General features: G+C 40.4%; 1 protein-coding gene across 2 annotated transcripts; it reads left to right on the top strand.

The window, feature by feature from the left end:
• The first annotated feature begins 13,885 nt into the window (after window positions 1-13,885).
• Window positions 13,886-16,405, top strand: LOC132566512 (potassium voltage-gated channel subfamily A member 2). 2 transcript variants are annotated; one of them, XM_060231625.1, is made up of 2 exons: window positions 13,886-13,988; window positions 14,533-16,405. In XM_060231625.1, the coding sequence occupies exon 2, from the start codon at window positions 14,675-14,677 to the stop codon at window positions 16,172-16,174; it is 1,500 nt and encodes a 499-aa protein (XP_060087608.1). In that variant the 5' UTR covers window positions 13,886-13,988; window positions 14,533-14,674; the 3' UTR covers window positions 16,175-16,405. The 2 variants fall into 2 exon arrangements, with proteins under 2 accessions (XP_060087608.1, XP_060087607.1); XM_060231624.1 differs by having other exon boundaries at window positions 13,890-13,988; window positions 14,530-16,405.
• Window positions 16,406-27,874: the final 11,469 nt, after the last annotated feature.

Raw genomic sequence — 27,874 nt, 5'->3', positions numbered from 1 at the left:
GGGCCAGACCAAGTGATCTCGAGGGCCGTAAACGGTCCTTGGGCCTGATGTTCCCCACCCCTGCACTACACCAAACTGGCTCTCTTTCTTTGCAGAGTAAAAGTCCTTTCTTTAGAGGATTTTGTTTTGAGAGGATTTCTAAGTGCTTTCCTCCTCTCATTAACAAATACAATGTCATCCGTGGAGTAAGTGGATACTCTGATTTCCATTTTACCGTCAGTGAAATTTAAGTCGACTGATAACAGACTCACATGGTCAATAATAAATAAGAAATGCAGATATTTTTAAAACTGAGAAATGGTACACATTAGAGTCCTCTGCTCATTATAAGGGAAACAAACAAACCAATGATATCCCCATCCAATAACTGATCCACCAAGTTCAACTGCACATTCAACATGTCATCTATTCTGGAAGGGAAGTATGAATTTAAGATGATTCCTGTGAACAGCTTGCAAGCATAACCTGTGAAGCTGCTGGATCTCAAGAACAGTGGGGAAAACCTTTCTATAGTTTGTCATCATTGCTGAGCTGGGTTAGGGGGAAGCTACATGGCTATAAATAGATAGACCACAAGAAACATATGAAAACATCTGGGGGAAAAGAAAAAAAGAGAAGTTACCATGACAACTGGAACATCTCTCAAAGAAAGCGTGAGGGGGGGAGGGGTGTGGATGAAACTGTAAACAAAACAAGGAAATGTCAAGGAAAATGAAGCTGAACGTGTAGACACAATGTTTCTCAAAGGCTCCTGTACAGAACATCTTGCCAACCCATCAATAATGGAATCTAAGCAATGTATGATAGATAATAACAGAATGGGAAGCCTGCATAATATCTCAATGTACCAGGCCTCAATACCTCCTGATAAATTGGGCCATGACATCCTGGTATCAAAAGCAGCAGCATGCAAGCTGCAGAGGTCTCATGTTAGATACTATACGTCATCCCATAACTGGGGAGCACTATGGTGATTTGCTACAAGCACAACAATAAAGAAAAATTATCAGTCAATCTTCCTAACCACCTTCAAAATTATTATTTTGATGTTTGTTCATAAGTCAAAATTGGGCTTTGGTGGACAATCAGATGAAGGAAATTGTGAGTGGCAAGATTGAAGACCCACTCTTGGGATCCTTCCAGCTGAGGTTTTCTCTGTCTTGGCTTCAAATGGTAGTACTTTTTTGGCGGGGGGCGGGGAGCTCTAAACATTGTGCTTGACATTTCCTCTTTCTAGGTCTTCTCCATCCTCAATACACTTTCCCCCAAACCTCTGATCTTTTTACAAAGAACTCAGTCCAAATATGTTAACACTTTGTGCTGGATGAATGGTGTGCAATTTTTTTTTCTGTGAAGGTTCTGTCCACACAAGTATCGTTTTTGTACCATCAGGCCCTCATGCATGCATTTTTCTAACTTTTCCCTGCTTATGTTACTGCAGTGCATTTTGCAAGCATTTAAATACCAGTAAATATTATTGTGCTATAGCATTTGAATGATCTATTATCCACTTACCCATTTCCATTTCGCAATTCCCATTTTTCATTTTAAAAAGGAAGTTTCCAGCCCCCCTTCCCCAAAAAAGCAAAAAGGGGAGTTCAATTTTTTTCTCAATTGCCTAGAAATGAATGGTGCAAGGAAGCTGCAAGACTACTGTTTTTACATTGACATTGTACTATAGCACTCATCTATATATATAACCACTATATCATATTTTATTTATTTTATTTTATCAAATTTATATCCTGCCCTCTCCTAAGGAGCTCAGGGTGGCTAACAACATAGATTTTAAGAGAACTGTTATAGTATTATAATGCAAAAGTGAAGAAAACAACAAAACGTGACAGTAAGTTGTGACTGTAACTGTGATGATCATGTCTTCAAGAACCAATGTGGAGTCACTGCACAGCACACATGGAAAGGAAAAGTCAGAAAGAGACAGAGGAAAGTTCACAGAAAACTCCTACAGGTAGAAGTTCCATCACCAATGCCTGTGCCTGTGCATTTGCAGCAGCAATTACACCAACATGGAGAATCCTTGCCAAGTGGAAGCAATTTCAGATAGCAGCTGGAACAGCTATGGGATGCAGGGCAAAATAAGTTGTAAGGAGGCACTGGGCAAATGGAATGATGGAATCTAAATCTGCATCTCCCCCATTCATATTTTCAGATCACCAATCTAACTACAATGCAAAGAAGAATTCTGACATTTGTACCAGGTTCTAAACAACCACTTTCATTGTCTTAATGTTTCCAGAACTGTCTTATGGTATTTTGGTTCAAATTATTTCTTCATATTGGTTACAAATTGACCCAAATTTTCAAGGAAGCAAATTCATAAGAAAGATCAGCACCTACTTCACACCTGTGTCTTGTCTGACTCAGCTTTAGGCTATCTGCTAAGCTTAACTCAATCTACTTTGCCCTATGAATCAGTTACTCCTCTTAAGATACTCTTTTGCCTAGTAGTCCTCAAAGTGCATATAATACACTTTTTACAATATTCTTTCTATTCCATCTCCAACTCTGCCCCTGCTGCCTAATCCTGTATGGTGGATGTCACAGGAATCATGAAGCATATCTTCATCTGTGATGGACCTATCTCACTACTGACCAGAGCGCTGAGTCTTAATCCTATTAAAAAAACCCTCTGTGAGTTTGATTGAAATACTGTGACAAGTTCACTCATGCAATACCAATCTGGCCAGCACATTACATATCTCATTTTGCTTAGCATAAACCTGTTGTCTTTTTGAAGACCAGAATCTGCAAATATTTACTAATTTGGTGACAAGATAAGATAGCAAAATAATATTGGTCTTTGGCTTTCTAGCTGTGGCTGTTACTAAATTCTGGGATTAAATTCCTCCTCAATTGTACTTTTTTGTGGGGGATGGAGGGACAGAATGCATAATGCAATGGAGCTACAATTTCCTTTTAGGTCATTGTCACCTGTAATCAGTAAAAATGTTACAAAAGCACACCCACACACTACTTACAGTTTTCTTCTCCCATAAACAACAATATAAAAGCAACCTTAGAACATTCAACTTATTTTTGTGATGGGCAGGTTTTTATTCAGACAAAATAATTAACAAACACATTGGGGACATCCTATGAACATACTCCAGAAAATACCTTCCATGCATCATTTCTCTAAAAGATGGTGCAATGACATTCCAAAGAATTATTGTGAAGTTTCAAATTTTGTAATCCACTTTGAGTCTAAGTGAGAAAGATAGACTATAAGGAACTCAGTAAATAAATATGCATAAAAAGAGAGGGGAATCTAAATGAGAAAACCCCATTTTATCTCATGTGAAGCTGTATATCAAGGCTCTGGGTCTTTGGAAGAAGCTCTGTATGTTGTGGGGTACAGTAACCTCAGCCAGCCAAACCTTTGTGTGTGTAGGGGGGGGGGATGTATTTCCATCCCAAGACACACTAGAATTTGGATCACAATGATAAATAAATTCCACATACGGTTTATGTAATTCTGTTTCACACTGTTATCATGTTAATATGCCTAATGCCTTTTATTACACACTTCTGGCACACTACTGATACGGTTTATTCTGGGCTCTATCTTCCATCTGGTTATTCTAATAAAATGCAGTATTTGAATTTAAACAAGAATTTAATTTGACTCTTGCTCCTGGGCTTAGATTCATAGTTTAATTCAATGTGGCATCTATAATGGCAGGTGTAGAGTTAAAACATTTCCTGCTAAAAATAGATGGGTTTTGCTATTCTTATCATTTGTTTATATGACTGATGGAAGGAAATGAGAGGAGACTATCACATGAAGCCCATCTGCTATATGCTCAAATGAACAGGAATCCTAGGCCACATACACATAAATACAAACACTGAACAACTACATTATGTGAAAAACAGAATCACTTACAATGATGAATTTTCACATAATTTCTGATTGTTGAATGTCTAGAACAGGGGTGTCAAACATGCAGCTTTCAAGGCAATTGAGAAACAGATGTGGTTCGCTACTGCCTTCCTCTGCAGAGTCTTCCCTGATGTCCTCCCATCCATGTTTTAGCCTTAGAGATCAGACAAGATTGGCCTATACCATGCCACCTTCCCTTCCAATCTTCTGATATCTATATTACTGTGGTTATGTTTTTAAAAGAAGAATAGCCGGTTTTTGCCACTCTATTCCAGTAGACTTTGGTGCAACCTGAAATTCGCTTTTTATCCTACACAGAAACGTTTGTACTCCTAGTTAAGACTGTTGAGAACTGCAGGTTGGGGGCTTCTCCGGCATGCTCTGAGACATTTTTTCTCCCCAGTCTTTCCCCCCCTAAGGAATTCGAAAGTTGTGCACAATTTTGCAACAGCTTGGTCAGTCCTAATAACAGGATACATGACTCTGAGTGTGGCAGGAGGAGAAGGGGATACTTCTCAAAGGGCATTCCTTGTCTGATGGGCAACCTAAACACACTTGTGGAGCAACATTTTTAATCATGGAGAGGGGCTAAATTTGAGCAGTCATCCAAGAGGTGCTCTATTAGAGCCTTCAGTTGTGCAACTGAAAGTACTGAAACTCAGAACAAGATTTTGACTATTTCTGCACATGTGCAAACTGCCACATTGGCATTGATACACAATTTTTGGCAACTCCAGGAATAGCTCCAAATTTACTGCTCCACTTTTTTGATCCACTCTTTCTGCAATTTCTCCCCCTTTGGGTATTGACTCACAGTTTTCAAGTGTGGAATTCCTGAAATTGAATTTTGTTTCCTGCCACCCTTTTGTAGTGTCAGCATTGGGAGTACACCACACTCCAGGCTCCCCCCCATGTCCTACAAACAACAGATTGTTTTTTTAAAGCATAGTTTTGATTGCGATATGACACAGAATTTTTTAAACTTAATATCACTGAGTTATAACGCAGGAACAAAATGAGCAGAGAGGTTCAATGTAGCTTTCTCTGTGCAATTACCTGTCCATTACATAAGAGAAGCCATATTGGATCAGGCCAATGGCCCATCCAGTCCAACACTCTGTGTCACACAGTGGCCAAAAAACCAGGTGCTATCAGGGGGTCCATCAGTGGGACCAGGACACTAGAAGGCCTCCCACTGTTACCCCCCCCCAAGCACTAGCCCCCCAAAGAACCAAGCATAAAGTGCCTGTGCCATTCCCTTTTCATTTTGGTCTGTAGCTTTTGTCATCTAATGCATGTATTGTTTTTTCATCCCCCCTTTCTTCCTCTATAGCTTCATGTGTTTTATGACAATTCAGTCTTTTAAAAATCTGAAAATAATGCAATTATATAATTGATTTGATTATCATGGAAACTCAACATGTACAGTGTTTTCATTTAACCTGCTTCATAATTATTTAATAACACTGTTATGAATATGTGTATCCAGTTCAATAACTGCAAATGGAATACCATTTTCACTAGGATTTTGTGGGAATCTTTGCTGACCATTTTCATAGTTGGCAACTAAGGAGGAGAGGGGGCCTTTGAAATGGCAGTAAGCATACTGTTCCCCACAGTGAAATCATCCTTTTTACAATGTTATGATGTTAGAACATTATTGCACTTGCACAAAGAAGTTCTATTGGTGAGGAAGTACATGACAACATGTTTAGCATGCTTCATAATTATTGAATAACACTGTTATGACTTGGTGTATCCAGTTTGACAATCACCAGCCATTACAGCAACTATCCTGTTCCCCATGATACACCCAGCCTTCCCAAAACAATGTTATGACATTACTCCATATGCACAGAAAAAGGAGGTTCCATGGGGAGGGTCAGAGCCAAATTCAAGAAAACACAATGGGGAGGGTTGGATCCGAATTTAAGAAAAAAATCTCCCAAATAATTGTCCTTTTGAGGAAGGGCCACCACAAAGTCGAAGTATCAGCTGGGGATTCAACTTGCCTGGAAACAGTGGCAACACTGAGGTGCAGAAAAGGTTCAATTGAGGAGTGATTTATATGAATATGTCACTACATTCCAGCAGAGGGCAGCAGTACACATGAACCAAGCCACTGCAGAGACTTCCAAGTTAATTACCGTACATGTATTTGTGGTTATGGCTAGGCTTATTTTCATTAACTGGTGACAGATGTATTTTTTTTAGTTAGCTGTTTTCCCATCAGTTTCTGGATGTATGAAACACTAAAGCAAGAAAATCACTCATAAGGGGAGAGAAAAGAGAAAAAAAGTCTAAATATAAGCTACTGTGATGCTCAAAATTGAGCACATCTCTGTTGAAATTCATTTTGTTAGTTTTAGCCCAGTTTTCCAGCCTGTCAAGATCATTCTGTATCCTGACTGTCTTCTACTTTATTTGCTACCCCTCCTAATTTAGTATCATCTGCAAATTTAATGAGCATCCCCTCTATTACAGAGTCATTTGTAAAGATGTTGAATAACACAGGGCCCAGAACAAATCCCTGAGGCACTCCACCTGTTACTCCCCTTTCCTCCAAGAGGATGAGAAACTATTTACAAGCACTCATTGGGTGCAATCGGTTGTTGATGGATGGATATTGCAATAAAGATGAGTCTAGGCTGAAGATTCAAGAAGTAAAATCTTAACTTTTAGACAAGCAGAACAGATTAACAGGTACAGTACAGGCTCCAAAGGAAGGAACAAACAAAACAGAAACTAGAAGAAACTTCTAGGCCCCAATTAGTTACTAGGCAGCATCACATCCCCATCTCTTTAATAATTTTCCAAATGAAGTAACCCTTTAAATACTTTTCCACTTCTGTAGTATGTGATCCACTGCTATTGCTGTCTTAACAAAAACCATGCAGTTTTTCAGGCCTCAGATTCAGTGGGAGCTCACAGGAGCACAGCTCCTGAACCTTTCTGAGAGTTCCTCCTCCTCCTTCTGAGAATTCCACCTCCTTGTCCATTGAATAGTATGTGCAGCTGCATAACAATCCCTGGATGAGCTCCACCACCTATTTTTCTACAACATGACCCCTGCAGTTTTTACAAATCCTAGAGCGTCCACCATGGTGTCACTTCTGCTTTTCACCTGAAGTGACATCAGTGTGCCAGCATGATGCTTTGGGGGGTGGTGTGTGTGCGCTATGGCATTATAATTTGCTGAGGCCCCTCCCATCCCCAAACCAAGCCCTCCATTTTCTTTCCAAACCTGCCTCTAGGCTTTGTCACTTTGTTTGAAAGATCCCCTTGAAGCATGTATGGGTGTGAGTCATTCTTCCTTTTCCCTTCCCTTGTGTCTGGTTCTAGAACTGAAACTTGAAGCTGCTGAGAACAGCACGGGGGGCCAAAGTACATGATATATGTGACATGAGTGGGGACATGGGTGCCTGACCCGATTTGTTGTCACATACAGATCAGTGTAATTCCTTCTGAAAGCACTGTGTTACTTTGCATGTCTCCAGATGCTGCAAAGGAGCAGGAGGGACTTCAAGCTTCTTTCCTGCACAGTTTTTGCCAGCAGAAATTGCTATGTAGTGCTCTTTGGCCCTTCTTTGGGTATTAGAAGCCATATATATGAAGCCAGAGAAAGGGACAAACAAGCCCTCCCCAAGGCCATTTGGAAACCCCAAGGGGAAGGTGGGAGGTGTAGGAATTGGAAGGGTACTCCGGTTCTGAAATTCTCTCATTTACATAGCTCACATTATGTGCAGAGTTCTTCCCACTTGCTGAGCATTACTCATTGTTATCCTGTCTTGTCTGGCTTGTTCCAGGCAGCATTCCAACAGGGGCAATAGCAAGGATGTGACCCAAGCACTGTTTTTCTGTGTAGTTTCTGATTCTCTTTTCTAGTCTGGCTCCTTCACTACTGCAGGCTACTTAACCAGAGAGATGTCTGGTACAGTTGTACATATTATGGGCATGCTCATATGGGAAGCTCTCCCTGTGATTCTGTAATCTTTCATTGGTACTTTTACAGTGGCTAGAGCTTCACTTGGCTAAGAAACTAGGCAACTCCATCAATCGGACTTGCCTTTAGAATTCCATTCCTGCTGTTTTCAAATAAATGATTGAAATTTATTTGATACATCTCTATTATAGTAAGACTGAGTGGATAATCTATGCCTGATTCTTACTTGTTAGTAAACCCAGCTGTCATTAGTATGGGACTCATTCTCAAAGGAGACTGAAGATGGTTATCTCTTCTGCTGTAGCAAAAGGAAGGGCAGGTTCCTGGAATTCACAACCCCCCAGATTATTTTCTCCAGGAGGACAGTCACCTGGAAAACAATTGCAGTCCCAGGGACTCTGTAGCCACCACCTAGAGATTGACAAGCCTAGTAGCCAGAAACAGTGCAAGAATGGAGCCGCAGACCCCCGGCATCACTAAACCCCACAGAACACTGCAAGTGGAGGTTCCTGGAATTCACAACACCCTAGATTATTGCCCCTGTCTTCTCTACAGCACAAGGTATTTCCTTTATTCCTTCACTTGCAGTGTTCTGTGGGGTTTAGTGATGAAGGGGTCTGCAGCTCCATTATTGCACAGTTGCTGGCTACTAGGCTTGCCAATCTCCAGGTGGTGGCTACAGAGGTCCTGGGGCTGCAAATGTTTTCCAGGTGACAGTCCTCCTGAAGAAAATGCTTTGGAAGGTGGACACTATGACATTATACCCTTTCCCAAACCCTGCCCTCCCCAGACTCTAACCCCCCACCTCCCCTCAAATCTCCAGGAATTTCTAAACCCAGAGCTGGCAACCCTAACTTCTCTGTATGGAGCATTGTCAGAAGACTAGCATGTATTGCAATTGTTGAGTATGTGCAAGGCAACTATAGACTTCAGTGCAGTGGCTATGCTTTGAGCTCCCTGCAGCTGCGTCTTTTCTGCCATTTCCCTTTGTTATTAAGAGTATAGGATACTACTAGCTAGATATGCCAGTGCAATCTGTTTGAAAAATATTATATCAATCCTGCTACATTTTTTTTCTCAAGGCCAATTTTTACATTATTTTCTATGGTACTATTTCAGCCATGGCAGAAGAAGTGTACCAGCTAGGAAATGTAAAATGATTGTGTAATGTTACCCTTACAGGAACCTTATGCATTTCTGCAGAGACTACAGTGAGGTCATGGTAGTAGTGATGATGATGGTCTCCATTCCCCTCATACTTTGAAGCACAATGGAAGAGACAGGGCATATTTACAGCACATGACACACACTGTGTTTTCCCTTTGCATGGCAGTTGCACAAAGCTGCTTTTAGCTGTTGTTATATATTTACTTCCTTTTAAAAACATAGCACCTTCAGGTGGCTCCTCACAATGAAGACGGGTGAAGGCTGCTTGGAACTGCTTGTGCATAGCAGCTGTTCTGCTTGGCAGGTTGTTTTGTGCATACCAGATTTCTACACAAATCACTCCTTTCCATTGGGGTCCTGTTCTGGAGACAAACAGTAGAGGTCAATCTACATATAGTGAGCAAGTATACATGATGTAGCTTATTATATGGGACAGCCACCTTGTATTTCAAGCAGCCTCCATATAATGGTTCATTCACAAGAAATGCCCTACTTCTGACACCCTCAAGTCCTCACAGATTTTGATGCACAGCAATAGGTTGTGTGCAAGGATCTCCTTGAACAAAAAGGCACCTGAGGCTGCCAGCTTTGGAAGCACTAATCATCTGTTGTGAGGGAGTAACAGCCCCCCAACAGGTTACTAGCACTGACAAAGTGCTGGCCATTTGCTTGGTGGTGCAATCATAATGTAGGAGGACCTCATCTGCATTCTTGAGTACTAAGTATAGGGCTGATTCCCCTACTTCATGCCATAATGCCACAGGTGGCATCTAAGGGTGCAAAGTACTTTGCTAGGCAAGAGACCACTTGTGTGAGATGGTTCCTCATACAGGTATAGCCACTTTAGCCACAACAACAAAACAGCTGATAAATAAAAGAGTCAGTGACTAATGAGCCAGCTTACAGCTGTCTATACTGACTTTCTGTTCCCATGAATCAATCAATCAATAAATTAATTATTCATTCTGCAGGTCACTTTTTCAACTTAGCAACAATATGAACTATAATCAGGTAAGACCAGCAGCAGCAATCTTCCACCCCAGAACTAAATGCAGCAGTCAAACAGAGTCCTCCCTCTTGAAACCTGGTGGAACTAGACTCTTGTGAATTTCCTACAGGAGATGATCAGTTTTGCAACTGGCATGATTTTTTTTGCTGCTCTTTTTTAATGGTCTTCATGGGCTTGTTCCTTGGTTATGTCCCATGGCGTTCCTTCCTACACCCTTCGCTCTTCCTCTCTGATTGCCTTTTATACATTCTTGAATACCCCCCTGCCTTGAAACCATCACCATCCTTTCTCCCTTACCACTTGTTACTCTTGAAACTTTCTGCATGATCATATTCACAATTCCTCCTCAAATTCAAATTTCATAGCCTTTTCCATATATTCTTTTCTTCCAAAATGATCTGGCCTTTTTACTAACATGGTCAAAAGTGCTTTTAATATTTGACTTTTTTTGTGCTGGCTTACTTCTGCTGAAGGCTTAACCCCACCCCCCATCTCCCAAGCCATGGTCTCAATTCAAATTAGGGGTCTCATGCATCAGTTGTTGAAAAGAAAAAAATAATGCTAGGTGTTTTACTCTAGCATCTTGCCTGGTTTGGCTCTTATCTGTGTCATTAGAGCCCTATGCCAAGCCACACAAGGCTGTAGAGACAAACAGACAGCATTTCCTCCTAGTTATGACCTTCTTCTACCCAGTGGCAACCCAACGACTTACTGTTCTGGCCTCACTATAAATATTTCCAGGTCAGGCCTGAATGTGTGGTACACACGCATCCTGGCTTTCTGTAATTATCCCTAATATCTTGCTAGGGATGTTTATAATCCCTCCTGTTTACCCCCTTCCATGTATTTGTACATCTGTATGTTGCAATTTGCCATAAATAGAGTTCCCCCTCAAATTTCAAGCTTAGTATGTATTAATAAATATATACCTTGTGGGGAGGGTGGGATACAAATCAAAGAAAATAAATAAATAGATAAAAGTTGTTGGCCTTAATATCAAGGAAAAGAAGTTGACAATCAGGCAAACAGATACATTTGGAGGGTATGCTCCAGAACTGTATCGCCACAAGCTAGTGTGTACAGTGATTAAAACAGCAGATTAGGATCTGGGAGATCCAAAGTGAAATCTTCACTCTGGCATGGAAGCTTGCTGGATGGTATTGGCTTGGACCAGTCTCTTTCAGTCTAACCTATTTCATGGGGTTGTTGTTGTTGTAAGAATGGAATAATATTATAAGATGCTTTAAATCCCCATTGTAGAGAAAAAAAACAAAGTATAAATATCTAAAAATGAATGGTACAAAGCTGCCACCAAATATGGTTAAAAAATCAGAGCGGGTACCTAATAAATATGTAACATGGGATGCAGTAGAATTAGGCCTGAAGGCTAAATTGTGGAGTGGTCCAAAAGATGACAGGCATCAAACACTACAGCTAGAGCTCTCAAGCAGAATCATTCTGATGGAAGTGGTCTGTGCATTCCACAGCAATTCACTGCATGAGTAGTCATCAAGTGATAAACATGTGTGTGAATCAGCAAAGGGCTATGTTCTAAAGGCCCACCTGGGAGTTACACTGCCTCCAAAGAAGTTGTTGAGGAGAAAATTCTCCCTATGGAAAGATTATTATTTCTACCTCTCTACAAAATGTGTTGCAGGAGGGAGGAGATGAAGCAGCAGCAACAAATGCTAATAGGAATGTCCCATTTCTTGGGAGCTGATCTCTGGGCCACAGCTTTGGAAGGAAAACTAAAGCTTCCAGCTTTTCTGCTTTAGCAGTTACCATGAACTGCAATGTCTGTTGCCTTATTCCACTCTGTCTCTATGCACTGTTCCCTTTAAGTTAGCTTCCTCTGTCCACAGGTAAGGAAGAGCACCACTGTGCAGAAAGCTTGTTATGTATTCGCTGCATGCCTAACTGCAGAACTAATTGTAAGTCAGTGCTCCCCCCTCCCATTAAACAGAGGTTTACCACAAACTGTGAAATTGCTTTATATTTTGATTGAAAAGGATAACCAAACATGACCCTTTCCTCAGTGCATACAGACATACCTTGAGAAATTATATTAAAGGTTCTGTCCTGTGTAGCATGCTCCATGCCTGAGAAAGATTTCAACCAAGGGCCACCTTGCATGACTTTAGCTGGTGTAGCTCAGTCCTGCAAGAATTCCAGCAAAGCTTCACTAACTGAACCTAATTGCCTGAGAGACCAAGTGATTTTTCTTTCACACATTCCAATTTAGGTAGCATTCAGAGGCATTGGGAATGATGACAGGACAATATTGTGTGAAAGACAGTGCTGGCATTATTAGGTAACGGACATAAAACTGGAAAACAAAAATCTTTATCACAGCCAAAATGAAAAACAAAGCTGCTGGAATGACTCATGATGACTTTTTGCAGTATTAGTGTGTGAGAGAAAATGTAAACATCAAGGTTGGGTTTGTTCTGTTCTGTTTTATGCACATAAGATCGATCCTAATTGATCCAAGCAATCCTTCCCATTTTGTGATCAAAAATGTTCTTTTAGAAACACTCAGTTCCTAAAAGGGATGGTCTGCCTTCACAATTCAAAGGGAGGGGGAAGGGGAAGCAGGAGAAGGAACGTATGATAACTGTCCATGGTTTTGCATTGGTGCACAAGGGGTTAAGTACAGCAGTTGAAGGCTGCAAGCTTTGTCAGGGTTGTACTATTTTTCTAATGCATAAGGAGAAGGGAGGCTAGGAGGGAGGAGAAAGAGGTAAAATCCAATGAAAAGAGAATCTGAAGCAAAGCCTGGAGGGATGAGGAGGATGGCAGGCATCAAGAAGGATAACCAGTCAGGTGTGTGCAAAATTCTGTCCTAGGGAGTGAGTCTGAAAGGTGGCATTTCACTTGCCTCCCCTCCCTTAGTTCTTGAATCCTGACTCTGAGTGGGTAAAGAAAGCTGCAGTCTACTGCTGAGGATGGGATGCCAGGGAGCCTCTCTTGGGGAGGGAAGAAACCTTTGACTGGGCTTAGCAACCAGCAGAAGAAAAAACAGTATCCTGAGAAGAGAACTGAAAGGACTCCTGTGGCTGACCTACTCAGACCAAGTCAGAGGCTGGATAGCTGGCAATGCAGTGTTGGGCTAAGGATGTGGAAATCTCAGGAGAGATTTCTGGCTGAGATCTTGAGGCCACATGGAGAAGTCTGCTGGTTCTTAGGACATGTCCTGCATGCAGAATGAACCTGAGTGCTTCTTTGATTTGGACCTGGCTGCAGCTGGGTGAGCTATGTGTGTCAGAGAGTATGATGCTCCGTTTCATTTGCTAAGAAGAAAGACCAAGAAAACACTGCAGAGGACCCTATGTGAGCAACAGAATTGCCAAATGGTGTGTAGATTGCCCCTTCTGTCTTCAGCAATATATAATGCTCCGTGTGTGTGTGTGTGAGTGTGTGTGATAGAGAGAGAGATGCATCTTTGTTTTTCACATTGCTACAGTTGCTTCTACATTTCTTCCAGAATAGCTAGAGCTCGCAATACAGCTTAGTGAGGGAAGGGCTGCATTTGAAAACTGGGTCTATGCAGGTGCTGTTTTAAACCCCTTCCTGCTCTATTTTACTGCTGGTTTTCCAGCAACGTCACACCTCTTAAGGACACTGGGGACATCAGGTTTTTGCTGAGTATGGCATCTTCCCATTATCATACAGAAAGCTTTCAATTCAGGCAGACATTGCTTTGAAGAAAAAGGTTGCAACAGCTGCCAAGAAGCCAGTCTGGTCCCATCTCATGATCAAATCTAACTTACTTTCTTTCTTTCTTTCTTTCTTTCTTTCTTTCTTTCTTTCTTTCTTTCTTTCTTTCTTTCTTTCTTTCTTTCTTTCTTTCTTTCTTTCTTTCTTTCTTTCTTTCTTTCTTTCTTTCCTTCCTTCTTGAAGGAGGAACTTCTGGGATCTTTGGAAGCCTTCCTCTGTAAGGTCAGATAGTCAGAGCCCCCCTTCAGGTAATGCAATTTATTTTTCATTTGCTATTATTCCTTTGCTGGTCAAAGGAGAGGAGCCTCAGTATAGAAATGCAGAAGTGAAAGATAGCAGAGATAGCAACTGCAAATGAAAAACAGGATGGGGGAGAAGATGGGGGAAGGAAAACAGGAGACTGGGCTGCAAAACTTGAGGATAAATGCAGCATGTAACATGAGATATGATGTTTGAAGCAACAGACTATAATGTTTAAATCTGAGCTAGCTACCAAGGTATTCCTAGAGGTTAATGCTGAATTCTCTGATGGTGGCAGGGTAAATCTTAACTCTATAGTGCCAAAATGAAGTCTAGTCAGTCCAAAATTTTAAATTAATTGTGCTGGCCATGAAAAACAAGGTAGTTTTTGTCATTGAGAAAACTTCCTTCGTTTCTTTTTGTGTCTTTAAAGATTTCTTATGTGGCATAGCATGATGAAATCAGAATTTTCAAGCAAATGAAATACAATGTATATATATTGTTAAGAAAGAGAAGGAAAATGCTCTCATTATTCTTTCTGTCTTTCAGCAGGACAGACTTTTATGATCTCCTCTTCACATTTTCATGAGCCACCTCCAAGCCCATGTGCTCACCCTGGCAACAGCTATTAGACTCACCTTGAACCTTGTCCCACCACCAGACATTCCATAAAGTTTAGATTAAAGGCATAAATATGACAGTTGCTACTGGAGACCCAACAGATGAAGCAGCAGCTTTGCCTGGTCATCCTCAGGACACCTACAACCCAGAAACTGACCATGAATGTTGTGAAAGGGTGGTCATTAACATCTCAGGACTGCGGTTTGAAACCCAGCTGAAGACTCTAGCTCAGTTTCCAGAGACCTTGTTAGGAGATCCTAAAAAGAGAATGCGGTATTTTGATCCTCTCCGGAATGAGTATTTCTTTGACCGAAACCGACCTAGCTTTGATGCCATTTTGTACTACTACCAATCTGGTGGCAGGTTAAGGCGACCTGTTAATGTGCCCTTAGACATTTTCTCAGAAGAGATAAGATTTTATGAACTTGGAGAAGAAGCTATGGAGATGTTCCGGGAGGATGAAGGTTACATCAAAGAAGAAGAACGGCCTTTACCAGAAAATGAGTTTCAGAGACAAGTATGGCTGTTGTTTGAGTACCCAGAAAGCTCTGGACCAGCCAGGATTATAGCAATTGTCTCGGTCATGGTCATTTTAATCTCAATTGTAAGCTTCTGTCTGGAAACTTTGCCTGTGTTCCGGGATGAGAATGAAGACATGCCTGGTGGCAGCAGCAATCCAAGCCCTTATTCCAATAACACTTTTGGATCTCAGCAGCAAACATCTTTTACAGACCCCTTCTTTATAGTAGAGACTCTCTGCATAATTTGGTTCTCTTTTGAATTCTTGGTGAGATTCTTTGCCTGTCCCAGCAAGGCTGGGTTTTTTACCAACATCATGAACATCATTGACATTGTAGCTATCATCCCTTACTTCATCACACTTGGAACAGAACTGGCTGAGAAACCAGAAGATGGCCAACAAGGTCAACAGGCAATGTCTCTAGCCATCCTTCGAGTGATCCGTTTGGTGAGGGTGTTCAGGATCTTCAAACTCTCCAGACATTCCAAAGGATTGCAGATCCTGGGACAAACCCTTAAGGCCAGCATGAGGGAACTGGGCCTCTTGATATTTTTCCTCTTCATTGGTGTCATCCTATTTTCCAGTGCTGTCTACTTTGCAGAGGCTGATGAGAGTGAATCTCAGTTTCCCAGCATTCCTGATGCTTTTTGGTGGGCAGTGGTTTCCATGACAACAGTTGGCTATGGAGACATGGTTCCTACCACCATAGGTGGAAAAATAGTTGGTTCTTTGTGTGCCATTGCAGGTGTATTAACAATTGCCTTACCAGTGCCGGTTATAGTGTCCAATTTCAACTACTTCTATCACCGTGAGACAGAGGGAGAGGAGCAGGCTCAATACTTGCAAGTCACCAGCTGCCCAAAGATCCCTTCTTCCCCTGACCTAAAGAAAAGCAGAAGTGCCTCTACTATTAGTAAGTCTGATTATATGGAGATACAAGAAGGTGTGAATAATAGTAATGAGGACTTTAGAGAGGAGAACTTGAAAACTGCAAATTGCACCCTAGCTAACACAAACTATGTTAATATAACCAAAATGCTAACTGATGTCTAGTTAATAAAAAACCCTAATATCTAAAACTCAAGTGGAACAATTGCAGATGTTGCATAATACCTTGCATTGTAGTTAATACAATATGTTCTACAACGTGTATTGGTTCTGCATGGAAAGCAATAGTTGTGTAAGTGATTCTTTTTAACATTTGATGCTCAATAAGCTTTCATGCAATCTTTTTCCATCGCAGACTTCTGGGTTTCCAAGTATATGGAGCATTTAAGGCAAAAATATGTAACAATATCAAATGAAAGGCATTTGAGAGAAGGAAAAAAACTTCCCCATGTAAACAAAAACTAACAAATGCCAGCTAAGTACATAACATTTAATATAATTCAGCCCATGCAAAAATATATCCCAAGGAAATAGTATGCAACTATACATCTAGCTTCCAATCATATAAAAGGTCAAGCATAGTTTAACTGATGGAACATCCATCCAAATTACTTCAAGGCTCAAATTTCCAGATCAGAAATGCCAAAGGGAGAATATACCATGCAGGGTTATGCTTCTGAACCAAAATGCTGCATTGGATTCATCTACTGCAGCATGTCAGTGTGAGGCTTGCGGGGGGGCACTGCTTAGTAGGACATTTTCTGTTGCTTTGGTAGAGATACATCAAGAGCCTGGAGACATTTTTTTTTTTCAAAAATAACACATTCATTTTGCTGGTTGGGGGAGGGTCACCCACATATTCAGAACTGAAAAGCATCCTGTTTCAAATGCTGGAGCAACTAAGCTGTGGCCTAGAATATATATTTATACTGCAGTGAAATGTAACCAGTATTACAGTACAGCTGCATGGATATATGTTGCATGGATCTTAATATTTAATACCCAAAATATATCTATTTTCTTAAGTAGACAATAGAGTATTCCTGTTAATAGTGTTTCTAGATTCTCTGGTCGCTTAGAGGAGATTCATGGACAATAAAAGAAAAAAAGGCAATAGACTGAGCAAGGATGAGTGCCAAGCACAAATTTGATAAGCAAGGCAGATGCCTCATGTGTTTGTTGGCATGTGTACGCCAAGCCAGGGAAGGTGATTTGAAGAGTATGCACCTGTCTTCAGCATGTAGGGAGCAACTGGTAATTAATTAATCTTGGTATCATATGCAGAGATCTACAGCTGACCCAAATGGCAGAACTATTAGACATAATTGTGAGAGTCAAAGGATCTCTAGATGATACTATTATGCAAATGTTAAGCAAACATTTGATATCCATATATATATATTAGAACCAACAGAGATCACTCATAGTGCTTCAAAGTGTAGACAGCTTGAGAATCATAGCTAATGTGTTAATGTACAGAGTGCTATTGAGAGTTTGATTCTCTGAACTGTGTAGTCTTGCACTGGATCTTTCTGAACTCTTTAGTGCATCTTCTGAGTATGTATGGGTGTATGCAATAACATCAGACCAAGGTTACTTGTTCAGGTACAGGCAAATTTGTCCTCTGGAAGTGGGAATTAATTGAGATGCATCAGTTGGCCGCAGCAGCTGAGGAGGTGGCTATGTGTGAATACGTGCAATGAATGGCTTAGGGGTTAAGGTTTTCACTGAGGTATTGTTGTTATGCAGAGAAGTCAATGTTCTGCAGCTTACAGTAAAAGAGTCCATATTCTGCCTTAAGCCAATTAATCTGCTGAAAATGCTCAAGTGTAAGAAGTGGTAGCATTATCACATTTCAGAATTGGATTAGTTGCTTTGATTCGAGGAGGAAAGCATCTAAAAGCCAAAGGAATTCTCCTAACATTCATGGATTCACATCCTGTCATGGTGATCCATTGATATTGCAGCTTTGACTCTTAAGGGGCATGATAGTAACTCAGTAGAGTTCCACTATGCTATCACCATCCCAGGAAAACAGCTTTTGAAATCAGTAGGACTATCAGAAGAACAAGGGTTGAAAGTTAATTCCCCTTTTCTTATTCACTGCTTTTCACTGGTGGTAGGTTTGATCCTTAGGCTGCTGTGGAGACTCCTTACCACTACAAAGAACTCACTGCCTCTCAATAATATCTAAATATACTGGGTATATATGTCTTTGAAATTATTTTTTTAAACTTCGGAACTATAGGCACTTTGAAATTGCTCCAAACCCGTGCAAATGGTACATAATTGAAGCCCCCAAGAAGATCATTGACTGTTGGTAGTATGACTTAGGTGTCTTGCTGATTGGTTCTCATCTCGTATTAACAGAGATGAATTCATTGCAAGGCCTACTCATAACACCAAGTTGGCATGTTGAAAATATGAACTAAGTGGATGTAAGCAGAGTCTGGTGTGCGGTGAAGTGGTTGTGCAGTTATTACACTACACAGGCAGCTTGTAGGCACCTCACTTATTGTAGCTGTGCCTTACTTACTTTCAGCAGTTTTGCAGTGAAGCAGAATGTCTAGATTGAGCTACAAGCTAGTTGCATGCTGAAGCAACAGTTGACTGCTTTACCTTGCACTCCACTCTCTCCATATTTCTCAAGAGCCCAGTTTTGTTGTATGAACTGGTCCTGGATGAAATCTGCTTGTACAAAGGGGCCAACAACTCTGTTTGAAATAGAATGGTAGAGATTCCTGGAGAGCTGGTTCTTTGTGTGGAGTTAATTTTGATTCTACATATATTGCAGGGAAACCAGTTCTCACAATTTTAACATGGATCTCACAATGTCAAGAATTCCCTTAAAAACCTAATTATATTATGGTGGTAAAATTTGGGCCATTCTGTGTCTTCTTCATTCCAAAAAAGGCATCTTCTAAACCTCTTTGTTACTGACTGCAATGTGTATTAGAAAGGGGTCAGAAAACAATTGATGACTTTCCCCAAAAGTAACAAAAGAAAATGTCATGATTGTTCTGATTTGGAAGGCTTAACTATCACTTAATCAGCAATACTGGAGTTTTGCATTATAGGATTAGGTCCACCTATGTCATAGTGCCTTGGACCATTATTGTAGAATGCTGATAAAGGAACAGCTTGGCATTACATCTCTAATTACTTGCTCTCCAAGTATGCCATGAATTTAAATGGCTAATTTTGGAATATCTTTCATTGCAGTGAGCAGGGATGGAATAATCTGTCCTATTGCCTTAAGCCACTGCTAAAAATATTCTGTCTCTTCTCTCCACACACACACACCCATGTATGTAAAGGAATAAATACACTCGATTAATTATCTACACAGGACAGATTGCCTGTCCTGGAGATGAAGGCAATAGTCTATGCAAAAATGTGTGAGGGTAGGGGTTACTTCAGTGGCTCTCACTGGACACAGTTCTCATGTAAATATGGGCTAGAATCTGTACAGCTTCAAAGACCAGCTGGCCCAGAGTTAAGACAACTGACTTCAATAGTAGTTGTTTATGCTACTGTACTCACTTTGGAGTAATAATATTAACATTTAGCACTTTTGAGTGGGGAATTCTTTTGCAGGGTGTTTCTCTTGCTTCCACTCATTAGGTTGGGTGAGTACCAAACCAGCACAATCTCATTTTATTTAATGTTATATACTAGTACAGTGGCTCATTTTCATGTATTTCCCTTTCTTCCTCTTGCAATTTCAGATTTTGGAATTTTCTTTCAAATTATTGAAATATTTGCAACTGTAACAGTGCATTCATAATATTGAGCTGCAGCATACCCAAAAGTGTGCCTTCCAAAAAGAGGAGCCTTAACAATAAATTAGTAGAAAAAAGTACAGAATATGTACATAAGTGCCATAAGTTCAAATCCAATAGCAGTTTATTTTTTTCAAAATTAAAAAGCTCCCATAATAATAGAAAAAAGTGGCTGGATAGCTAAGGACAGAGGCAGTGTAAGATATTCTTGCAGACCAACTGAGGGAAGTATGTTCCCAGTTTACAAAGCATTCAAGGAAGCTTTGCTAGAAGAAAAAAAATGTGTAGAAGTTTAAACAGAAATCAAGGGTAGCCCTATCTCAAAAGACTTTAGGATGGCAACTAAGCCCCATGCCGGCATATCTCAAAGATACACTGGTAAGATCCCACCAGCACTGTGTCTGTCTTAGCCTTTGCAAAAGTATATGTGCTTGCTCAGGCTGATATCTTTCTGAATTCTGGAAGGGTTAAAGAGACAAGAGCCAAATCCTGATGATAGTGTAATGTATTGTAAGGTTAAGATGCCAGACATGAAGCCTGTCTTCTGCTGTTGCTTTTCAAACTTAGTACACCTGAACAGACTTAAGCCTGACTGAGAACAAAGCAATATACTCTGTGAGCCTTAGCCTTGATTAACCATTGCATGTTGCAAAACAAACAAACAAAGTTGGCAGCTTTACAGCTAGGAGATTCAAATTGCCCTCTTTGAATATAAGTTGTTGCTTAATGACAAGATGCTGAAATATTGATCCTTGACAATAAGAAACAGTTTGTAATTAGACGTCTTGTAAGGTTGGTGAGAGAGGAAGCCAAGAGAAACTGTAACGGGTATAGATTTCCCTCCAAGATCAGATTTAAGATTTATGCATGATTTGTATCTTATTGGAGCCTACGTGCTATCTAAGTAAGGTTAACAGCTTCATTGCAGCAGGGAGTCACCATCCTAACACCACCACAGCCTAACTACTTGTACCTTGCTGGAGCGTTGTGGTGCAGAGCTGACACTGCAGATCACGGCAGGTGGGAAGGAGCAGATGGTAATATTGGAGCATTAGGATGAATGCAGGAATGAGATAGGATCTACGGGCTGAGGCAGGGCTTCCTTTCACCCTGGGGTTGTTTGATTTGCCTATGCAGTATAGCAATCCAGCAATTTAGCTGCTAATTCTATTTGTAACTTGTCCCTCAGAGGTGATTGAGGGTCACAGGCATATTGCAGTATACTGCAAATAAACATAAAGCAAAAGCATGTGAGGGACATTCAATGAATAATGGTCTTAAGTTCATGTATGAGAAGCCTCACCCTGGACGACATTCCAGAAAAATGGCAGCTTTGGCTATTTGGGCAACTGCTAGGGTGAATACTGTACAAAAAAAGAGGAAAATATGAACCCAGAAAGTCTTGTGCAACAAAAAGTTTATGTAAATTAGGAATGTTTAACTTGGACATGTATATTAGCAGAACTGTATTTGAGCCATGAGGTCAGATGTGTGCTCTTGTGTCTACAACTCAAACACGTACCCTGATAACCCACATAATACATGGATTGGATAAAATAAGGTGGGCTGAAAAGGGAGGAGAAAAGGAGGACTTTGGATGATGAATGGAATGTACCACAGGTGTGAGTCTCAAAGGCCATTATAAGATCTGCTTCTGAATTTGTGGTAAGGGCTTAGTATGCCCTTAATCATTTATGTTTCTTGGCCCTGGGCATGTCTTTCCTCTTGTGGTTTTGTGTACAGAGCTAGAACATCATCCAGTTCAAATGTACCTGGAAACCTGGATGTTTGAGGGAAGGTGTTCTGAGGCACTGTTCTTTACTCTTCATTCTCTACATTTTCCAAAGCTGAGTTTTGACTTTCAACAAAGGTTCCAGGGATACACCCTGAAAAAAAATCTGTGTGTGGCTTTGTTGATAATTAAAACTAGCTGTTGGACTCATCTTGTTTTTGTTTCAGCTATTGTACCTGCTGATACCATGAATTATCTGTCTTTTCTTCAATTTTTCCTAAGACAGGTAGTCAAAATTACTGCTTTAGTTGACAAGCAAGGGGAAAGCCCTATCCCACCCTGCACATGCCAAGGTACAGGATAGAAAGGTTCTTCATGGCTTCCTTTGCTTGCCAATCAGATGACAGGCTCCCCTATTGCTGACAATAATGAACCAAGAAAGGATAGTATTCACTTAATAACTTTTGGCTTGATACCAGATAACGTTCACATTTTCTGGATTATCTCTCCAAAAGAGAATTCTAAATTTTTAAAAAATAAAAGCTTAGAAAAGGGTTGGGAGGTGGGGGACACCAAGCTGAGCACAGCCATGCATGTGTGGAGTGGTGTTATCAAGCATATGGCAAACTGCAGTGCATAGCTGGTTTGATGCAGGTTTGTCTGTCAAGTAAATTCATACTGCACCTTTTCTCCAAGGAGCTCAGAGCAGCGAACAAGGCTTGCCTTTCCTGATTTTTTCTTCACAGTAACCCTGAGAGGTAGGTTGTGCTGAGAGAGTATGACTGGACCAAGGTCACCCACAGAGCCTCATGGCAGTGTGAGGATTTTCAGAGTCCAGGCCAGATGAATTACTTGGGCATCATATGGAAATGGAACCTTTTCTGTCCAGCACACGAGGGCAACTCATGACCTTTTGATTTTAATAGCTTTCACACCATACCACAGAACAGTCTATAAAACTGGATGAATACTACCCTACCCATGAATCACCTGAACACAGGGTTCTTTAATGGTGTGTATTCGAGAGGATGTGATAATAGTCTAGTTCTTCATTAGGGTCATCCAGTTTAAATCTTTGAGGTTTTAGATTCAGCAGCAGCTACACTTTGCCAGCAGAACAAAGAGTCATTAAAAACTCAGTTGCATAGGTATCTTAGAGAGCCAGTTTGGTGTAGTGGTTAAGTGTGCAGACTCTTATTTGGGAGAACTTGGTTTGATTCCCCACGCCTCCACTTGCAGCTGCTGGAATGGCATTGGGTTAGCCATAGCTTTCACAGAGATTGTCCTTGAAAGGGCAGCTTTTCTTTGAGAGCTCTCAGGTTCACCTTCTTCACAGGTGACTGTTGTGTGTGTGTGTGGGGGAAGGTAAATGAGATTGTAAGCCACTCTGAGGCTCTGAGATTCAGAGTGTAGGGCAGGGTATAAATCCAATATCTTCTATCTTCTTCATCTTCTAGAGCCCTTCAAGACAATAATCTTTTTGTTCAGTAGATGTGTTCTTATTGTTCTTTTAGTATACATAGGCCAGGATGGGATCCCACTGCCCAGAGTAAGTTGATGTTATGAGATGCTGCATTTTCCCAGCATTGGATTTGTTGCTTTTTGTATCTGGAAAAAATGCAGTTCTTCCACAAAAAAAAATCATTTATTTTGATTGTGGTTGTGCGTGGAATATGGACACAAGAGCATCATGTATACCCCTTAGATTGCATATTGCCTGTGATGTGATTATCCATATCAAGTGTGACCTGGATATTGTAGTGCTGCCTTTGATTAGGGACTTTCAGGACTGTGACATGAAGGTTAAATTGTATTGGGGCACATATTCAGTATCATCAAAATAAATGCTTAGTAGCTACTTTAAACTTCCAGAATTATCAGGAGACATGTAGCAACTTTCTCAGATGATAGAACAAACCAGATGGAATTAAAAACTCCAACTCTCTGACATGATGGCACAAGATGTTTAGATAATTAAAAAATAGGAAAAATAATCTAACCTTCCAAATGCACACAAAAGAGACTACCTACTAATAACTGCTAAGGGTAAGCACATGATGAACTGGTCAACTTCCACCAAATCATAACAGCTGTTAGAAATGTATATAGGTGTACATACCTCTGCAGCTATCTTCTACATTGTATTTTATAACCTGCATAACACTGTGCTATATCTAGAATGGTGTTAAGAGCATGCAGCATGAGGATTTATACGTATGGGCGTATTTGTGACTAAACCCACATAAGAAACGGTAGAATGGGAATTGTTTCAAGAAAGATCATGCTTTGTAATCAAATCATTCATGAATCAACAACTGAATTTACTGCTGAAATCTCCTAGCCTTTCTGGAGTTTGCAATACACTAGAGAAGGGTCCAAATCTCTCACCAGATCCAGTTGCTTTTACAATCTTAAATGGACTGAAACATGACACTCTGCACTCTCAAAGACTGAAGAAATGTACTGATATCCCTTCTCCCTTTTCTCAAATAAGTAAAATCAAACCCCCCTTGGGCCTTGTGTGAACTCTAAACTGGATCTGAAGTCTGCAGTTTGGACCCATCACTAGTATTTATGTTACTATGCAGGTGAAGCCAAATTATGAGCTAAGGCATTTGTTTGTTTGCAGTACACCTTTCCAATTTAAAAGACTTGCCACTTTCAACGGTCCATAAAAATGGAAATATCCTGGATCGCCTTCCACTCCACTTGTAGAACTGGTAACAAAGTGGCCTCTAAACTGGAGGCAGAGGAATGGGCCCCAAAATAGCTCAATAGCACATGGAACTCAATGCAATTTTATGGTGCAAGTGCCCGGTGCAGTGAAAAGGAGCAGGAGAAAGGTAGTGGAGAGGGATGCATTTATTATAAGGCCATGGGAGTTTCTCAGGGGCCAGCAAAACAATTATTCTGAGTACCATGTTAGCTTTCTTCATTCTACATCCTGCCAAAATAGAGCAAAAAGGCTTTTAGCACTATAGATTGGCTGCTGTAGGATGGTACCTGGCATTCCTCACAATTCCCGGAGCACTATAGAAGGAAGAGACAATCCCATTTTAACAAACAGCGCACCTCCTCCCATTTTTTTTCCTCCAGTAGTTCATACACATTGATTTTCTTTTGTGGAAAGATGTTTACCAAATATATTATGACATAAGCATTTGTGATCTGGAGCCCACTTTGTTACTCTCAAAAGCTTCTGCCATAATGACTTTGGTAGTATTGAAAGTGTCACAAGACTTTTTGATGTTTTTACTATAGTGGGCAAATACATCCTTCTAAATATTATGATGATCTGGGCCCACAGGAAAAGGCCCTCTTTCAAGCACAACTCCCCCCACAAAAGAACGCCTCTTCTAATGCTTGATGCTGCTCACAGTCCCATACTGCAATGTTTGCTAGTAGGTTTTACAAAGCACACTTTTAGATGTTCAAGTATCTCTAAAGTATCTCCACCTAAAGTGCAGAATTCCATCACCTTGCTTTACAGAGCACTTGGTCACATCTTGCCAGACTCTGACCAGGCTCTACGCCCTCTTCTAACTCTTACCACTCATAACCTATCAGCAAACTTTGTGGTACTGTGGGCTAAACCATATCTATATACATGCCTTCTTCTTGGTTCCTATGCCTTTGCTGGAAAGAGGCAGGGGGATGGGGACAGAAGAGACTCTCTGCCATAACATCTATTGCCTCCTAGCTTTTAATGTTCATTGTTGTTAAGAGCTCTTTATTCCTTTGTGTCTAACATTCAATCCCTGCTGTTATATAGAACTAAAGCATGATTTCTTTAATCTTACTCCTCTATCCTAGGTGAATTTTATACTAAGACACATTTCAGTCATAAAGCTGTTCTCTCCCAACTTCTTCTCCTAAATTGCTCCTGGTCATAATTTGCAAATCCAAGTTTTAGAACCCAAAGGTTTGGTTGCATCATCCCAAAGGCAAACTGGTAACATTCCACTATTTGGCCCAAGAAACCTGTTAAGGTGGTAGCTTGCAAATGAATTCCTTAGCTCTTGTTTATCTTCTCGGGTATATTTTGGCTTCTATGAAATGTCCAATATTGTGTTATTAAGAATTTAATTCCAAATTTATGTGTATGTGTAAATATGTAATGGAACTGCGTGTATTATTTCAAGTTTGTACGGCTGTTTTCTACTGAGTACAAAGAATGTAATTAGCCAACTGCACCTGCTTCCCTGTTACCTGAGATGTTGCAGATGTCCTGCGAAGTCATTTTACTAATTATTGCTTGAAATGCAAAAGAAAGGACATTGGATCAAATAAGTGTGCATTCGCCTAATTTGAGAGAATCAATAAGGAAAGGAAATCCAAGAAGGACTCATAATAAAGATGCCGTGGAACCGAATCTTTTGTTTCCATGGTTACTGGAGGAACGGACCAATAATGGCGAGAGGACGCTAAAGAAAGAGAACTCATGTAATTTAACCATGTGTTTGCTTGACAAAAATTTAGACACCAGCTGTGTTTAAATTGCACAATGTGTATAGTACTTTTCATTGTTAATGACAATTCACAGGAGTCCTCAGCACTGACTGGACCCTTGGAGCTGAGATATTCCCAGTTGATAAGATAAATTATTTGTATATAAGGATAGTTATTTGTGTATATGTATATATACAGACATACATATATATATATTATATATATATATTCTCAAATGGACATTTGCTGTCTGGTTGATCACGTGTGTACATAATATATTCTTCAGAGGATACCACCAATTTTGTAAATATCAGCTCCAGTTAAAAATAAATAGGTATATTACTGAGAATTCATTTTGACATATGTTGTGTGTGACAACAAAAGAAGAATAAACTTTTGACAGACTGATGAAGTCAGATGTATTCTAATATTCTCTAAAGAATCCCTATGATGATGCCTTTCCCTACCACTCTTATCTGCTCAGTGGTATCCTATGCATTATTTAATACTGCTGCAGTTATTTGCTGATGGGAAACAGAGACAATGAAAATTGTATCAATCCATGATGTTTTAAAACTGTTCCCTTTCTGTCTCCCAATGCAGTTATAACTGTGTAACTCTAGATAATGATGCCATGATGACTAAATGGAACCTTTGTGTTCAGAGGCAGTGTACCACTGAATCCAACATGCAGAAGGAGCAACATAATGGGAGGACTTTGGCCCATGTGTCTGTTTGGTGAGCCAGTCTGGAGAGCCAGTTTAGTGTAGAAGTTAAGTATACAGACTCTTATCTGGGAGAACCAGGTTTGATTCCCCACTACTCCACTTGCAGCTGCTAGAAACGCCTTGGGTCGGCCATAGCTCTCGTAGAAGTTGTCCTTGAAAGGGCAGCTTCTGTAAGAGCTTTCTCAGCCCCACCTACCTCATAGGGCGTCTGTTGTGTGTGTGTGGGGGGAGATTGTGACTGCTCTGAGACTCTGAGATTCAGAGTATAGGGTGAGATATAAATCCAATTTTGTCGCGTCTTCTTCTTCTTCTTTCTTATAGGCCTCCAGGGGCTTCTGGTTGGCCACTGTAGGAAACAGGATGCTGGACCAGATGGACCTTGGGACTGCTCAAGCAGGAGTCTTATTTTCTTGTGGATGTTCTTAAGACAATTCCTTTTAGAGGATTTCAACACTGACAACCTCCAGCCACAATACATTTGCAGAAATATTTAGTGAATGGTATCTAGCAAATAGCTCATTTTAGAAAAGTCAGTAATTTTTTTTTAAACATTAAAGATGCTTTGATTATGGAGGAGGGCAGCCCAAAGGCAAAATGAAGGGAATCATAAACATTTGCCAATGGCAAGGTGAATACTTCTTTCACAAGGGACTAATTATACATAGCAATGCAGTAGGACTCTTTTCAGTGAACTGTACCCTTTTACCTACCAATTTGCTCTATATTGCTTTACACTGCTGATGAGAGATAGTCAAGAAACAAGACAGGAGGAAACCAATGAAGAATGTCATGTAACTAAGCCAGTCTGCACCAATTCTTGAAGAGGACAATAGGCTGGTGCAGATATGTCACTAGAAATTGAAAAAGACACCATATTACTGGGGGAAGGTGCTCAAGCCCTGCTGACTATCTCTTGACAAATGCTTTATGTTTTATTTAATTTATGCCCCGCCCTTCCCAAAATGGGGCCAGGGAGGGTTACAACAAACTACATAACATTAAGAAACAGTTAGTATATTATCATTAAAAAAACAACAACAAATGAACACACACACACACAAGCATTCCCATGGAGTTGCTGGTAGTTTTAAATTCCATAAGCACTAATTCTGGCTCGCACATTTTTTGAACAATGGTCAAAATTGTTTGGGTTGTTTCACTTTTGTCTGTAGAA

The sequence above is a fragment of the Heteronotia binoei genome, chromosome 2 (genome assembly GCF_032191835.1).
Source record: "Heteronotia binoei isolate CCM8104 ecotype False Entrance Well chromosome 2, APGP_CSIRO_Hbin_v1, whole genome shotgun sequence".
In the NCBI taxonomy this organism is placed as follows: domain Eukaryota; kingdom Metazoa; phylum Chordata; class Lepidosauria; order Squamata; family Gekkonidae; genus Heteronotia; species Heteronotia binoei.
Note: the sequence above shows the minus strand (reverse complement) of the source record. Positions and strands in the feature narration are given on the sequence as shown.